At 60.1% G+C, this 3,155-nt stretch overlaps 1 protein-coding gene across 1 annotated transcript in view; it reads left to right on the top strand.

The window, feature by feature from the left end:
• Nucleotides 1-203: 203 nt before the first annotated feature.
• Nucleotides 204-3,155, top strand: part of LOC103797002 (fibroblast growth factor receptor 1-like) — a gene marked incomplete at its 5' end in the record, with an annotated part of 3,397 nt that continues 445 nt past the window's right edge. Inside the window, 8 exon segments of the mRNA XM_009069193.1 lie at nt 204-400; nt 938-1,083; nt 1,221-1,342; nt 1,462-1,572; nt 1,715-1,905; nt 2,050-2,172; nt 2,323-2,393; nt 2,649-2,869. Of these exon segments, the coding sequence (XP_009067441.1) occupies nt 204-400; nt 938-1,083; nt 1,221-1,342; nt 1,462-1,572; nt 1,715-1,905; nt 2,050-2,172; nt 2,323-2,393; nt 2,649-2,869 (1,182 nt within the window).

Raw genomic sequence — 3,155 nt, 5'->3', positions numbered from 1 at the left:
ATGCCTGTAGATGCAGCAGAGGCATTGCTTGGCCGTGGCGATGAGGAGCTGGGGGGTGTTCACGTGCCTTGCCCGCTGGGGTGGGTGGGCACCCCCCATCCCTGCTGCACCGAGGTTCCCACTGAGCTGGGGCTCCCTCAGCACTGCTCCTCAGCCCCGGGGGCTGACGGGTGCTAACAAATGCCCTGTTCACGGCGCTCCAGCTATTGAAGACACCCCAGCCATGATGACGTCCCCCCTCTACCTGGAGATCGTCATCTACTGCATCGGGGCCTTCCTCATCTCCTGCATGGTGTTGACCATCATCATTTACAAGTTGAAGAGCACCACCAAGAAGACAGACTTCAACAGCCAGCTGGCCGTGCACAAGCTGGCCAAGAGTATCCCCCTGCGCAGACAGGTAACAGAAAGTAGAGAGGGGGTTTGTTTGCACCTACTGCCCCTCCTGAAGCCGAGCCCTTCCCGGGGAGTCTGGGGGAGGAGGGTTGGGGAGACCTGGGACCATCTCACCCTGCTGCATGTGCCACCTGCTCCAGCCCTGTGCCCACCCATGGTGCAGGATGGGTACTATCCAGGCTGTGCCCCTGACACAGCAGAGCGGGTGCGGGGGCCGTATATCCCTTTCACCTCTCCCACCTCAGCAGGGCTCAGGAGGAGAACCAGGAGGATTTACAGCAGTTTAAGTTTTGAGCAGAGCATGGTAAACACACTGAGGAGATGGGAGAGTGCCTGGGCTGTGCATTTTAGGGTGCAGCATGATGGAGATTAATTAAAGTTCCATAGTCCAGGTCCCAGGTGGGAGCAGCACTGATGCCCCCGTGCCTGTGGGCAGGATGGGCAGGGGGCTGCAGGCAGTGTTTTCAGCTTCTTCCCCCAGCGGGGGCAGCCAGCCACGGCCCCAGGCACTGCGTGAAGGTAACCCACGGTCCCACTGCAGGTGTCAGCCGACTCCAGCTCCTCCATGAACTCGGGCGTGATGCTGGTGCGGCCCTCACGGCTCTCCTCCAGCGGCACCCCCATGCTGGCTGGCGTCTCCGAGTATGAGCTTCCCGAGGACCCGCGCTGGGAGCTGCCCCGGGACAGGTGAGGTCCAGCCCTGCTGCATGTGCTCTGCCCCAAGGGTGGGCTATGGAGCAGCTGGGATGGGAGCTGGGTGAGGATGGTGGTGCCAATGCCTGTGACTGACCTGCTCCCCTTGCATCGGGGTCTCCTCCCACCAGGCTGATCCTGGGCAAGCCCCTGGGAGAAGGATGCTTCGGGCAGGTCGTGCTGGCAGAAGCCATCGGCCTCGACAAGGACAAGCCCAACCGCGTGACCAAGGTGGCGGTGAAGATGCTCAAGTGTAAGTGGCAGTGAGAAAGGGGGTCCCAGCACAATGCTGCAGCCCTCTGTGGGGCTGGGGGTGTGCAGCGTGGGGGGACGCAGCCCAGCCCCCTCCAACCACTGCCTTCTCCACTTTAGCCGATGCCACAGAGAAGGACTTGTCCGACCTCATCTCTGAGATGGAGATGATGAAGATGATCGGCAAGCACAAGAACATCATCAACCTGCTGGGAGCCTGCACGCAGGACGGTGAGGGCGCGTGAGTGGGGAGAGGGTCTCCCCTCTACCACCCCTCCACCTGTCTGCATCTGCCAGGAGGGACTGGTCCAGCACCTGCTGGGTCGGGAGCCCCTGCTCCGTGTTCCTGCCTCTCATCCTGCCGTCCCCTCAGGACCCCTCTATGTGATTGTGGAGTATGCAAGCAAGGGCAACCTGCGGGAGTATCTGCAAGCCCGGCGGCCCCCAGGCATGGAGTACTGCTACAACCCCAGCCGTGTCCCTGAGGAGCAGCTCTCCTTCAAGGACCTTGTCTCCTGTGCTTACCAGGTGGCCCGGGGCATGGAGTACCTGGCCTCCAAGAAGGTGAGGAGCTTCTGGGCCAACCTGGTGGGATGGGAAGCACAGCAGCTGTGCCTGGGGGGATGCACCCTTCCCTCCCCACCTGTTCGGTCGTGGGGAACCATCTGGAGGCTTTGGGGACCAGCTGACAGCCCTGTGCTTGGTCAGTGTATCCACAGGGACCTGGCAGCCAGGAACGTCCTGGTGACAGAGGACAACGTGATGAAGATCGCTGACTTCGGGCTGGCCCGTGACATCCACCACATTGATTACTACAAGAAGACGACGAACGTGAGTGGTGGGCGAGGTGTTTGTCAGGGCGGGGACACCAGGGATGTCTTGATCTGTGCTGGGGATGCCATGGGCATGTGGGCCTGCCCCACTCCCCTCACTGCCCTGCTCCCAGGGGGCACAGAGTCGATGTGGGGTTTTGTGTCCCAGGGTCGCCTGCCAGTGAAGTGGATGGCCCCCGAGGCTCTCTTCGACCGAATCTACACCCACCAGAGCGACGTGTGAGTAGTGCCTGTTGGGGAGGTGCACGGATGGGATTCATCTTAATTTAATGACATTATAATTAGTGTCAGCAGACAAAATATTTTGAATCTAAATTATATTTGGTGCTGGGATTTGTTTGTCGTGCAGAGCAAATTGAAGCTGTGGGTATTTGTTCCTCCCAGCAAAACAGCCTCTAACCATACCCAAACTGGGGCCCTGTGGGGTGTCAGCCCCCCAGAGCCAGTGCCCCAGTGTCTGCCCTGTGTTCCCAGGTGGTCCTTTGGGGTGCTTCTCTGGGAGATCTTCACACTGGGTGGGTCGCCCTACCCCGGAGTGCCTGTTGAGGAGCTCTTCAAGCTGCTGAAGGAAGGTCACAGGATGGACAAGCCCAGCAACTGCACCAACGAGCTGTGAGTGCAGTGCTGGGACAGGGAAGAGGGGGGACACTGGCACCCCAATACCCTTTGAGTGGGGGGACAGGCAGATACTTGGAGTTCACAGCCCTGCAAAGCCATCAGCCCAATCCATTTGCATTAATCAGCATCTCCTTCCATTATCCCTCCTCAGATGGGAATCCCAGTGTGACCCCAGTGCAGAGACCAGCCAAGCCCATGTCTACCTTCGTCCCCAAACAGCCCCTTGGTCATGAGGGCGGTTGAGGGGTTCCCTTCCCTCTGCACGGGGGATTACCCTAAATCTGTGGAATAGTGTCATCACTGGCCCTGGGTCCCAGCCTGAGCGCCAGGGCCTGTTCAGGGATGCTGCTCTGCTCCCATGGG

The sequence above is a fragment of the Acanthisitta chloris genome, unplaced genomic scaffold, assembly GCF_000695815.1.
Source record: "Acanthisitta chloris isolate BGI_N310 unplaced genomic scaffold, ASM69581v1 scaffold15332, whole genome shotgun sequence".
Classification (NCBI taxonomy): Eukaryota; Metazoa; Chordata; class Aves; order Passeriformes; family Acanthisittidae; genus Acanthisitta; species Acanthisitta chloris.
Note: the sequence above shows the minus strand (reverse complement) of the source record. Positions and strands in the feature narration are given on the sequence as shown.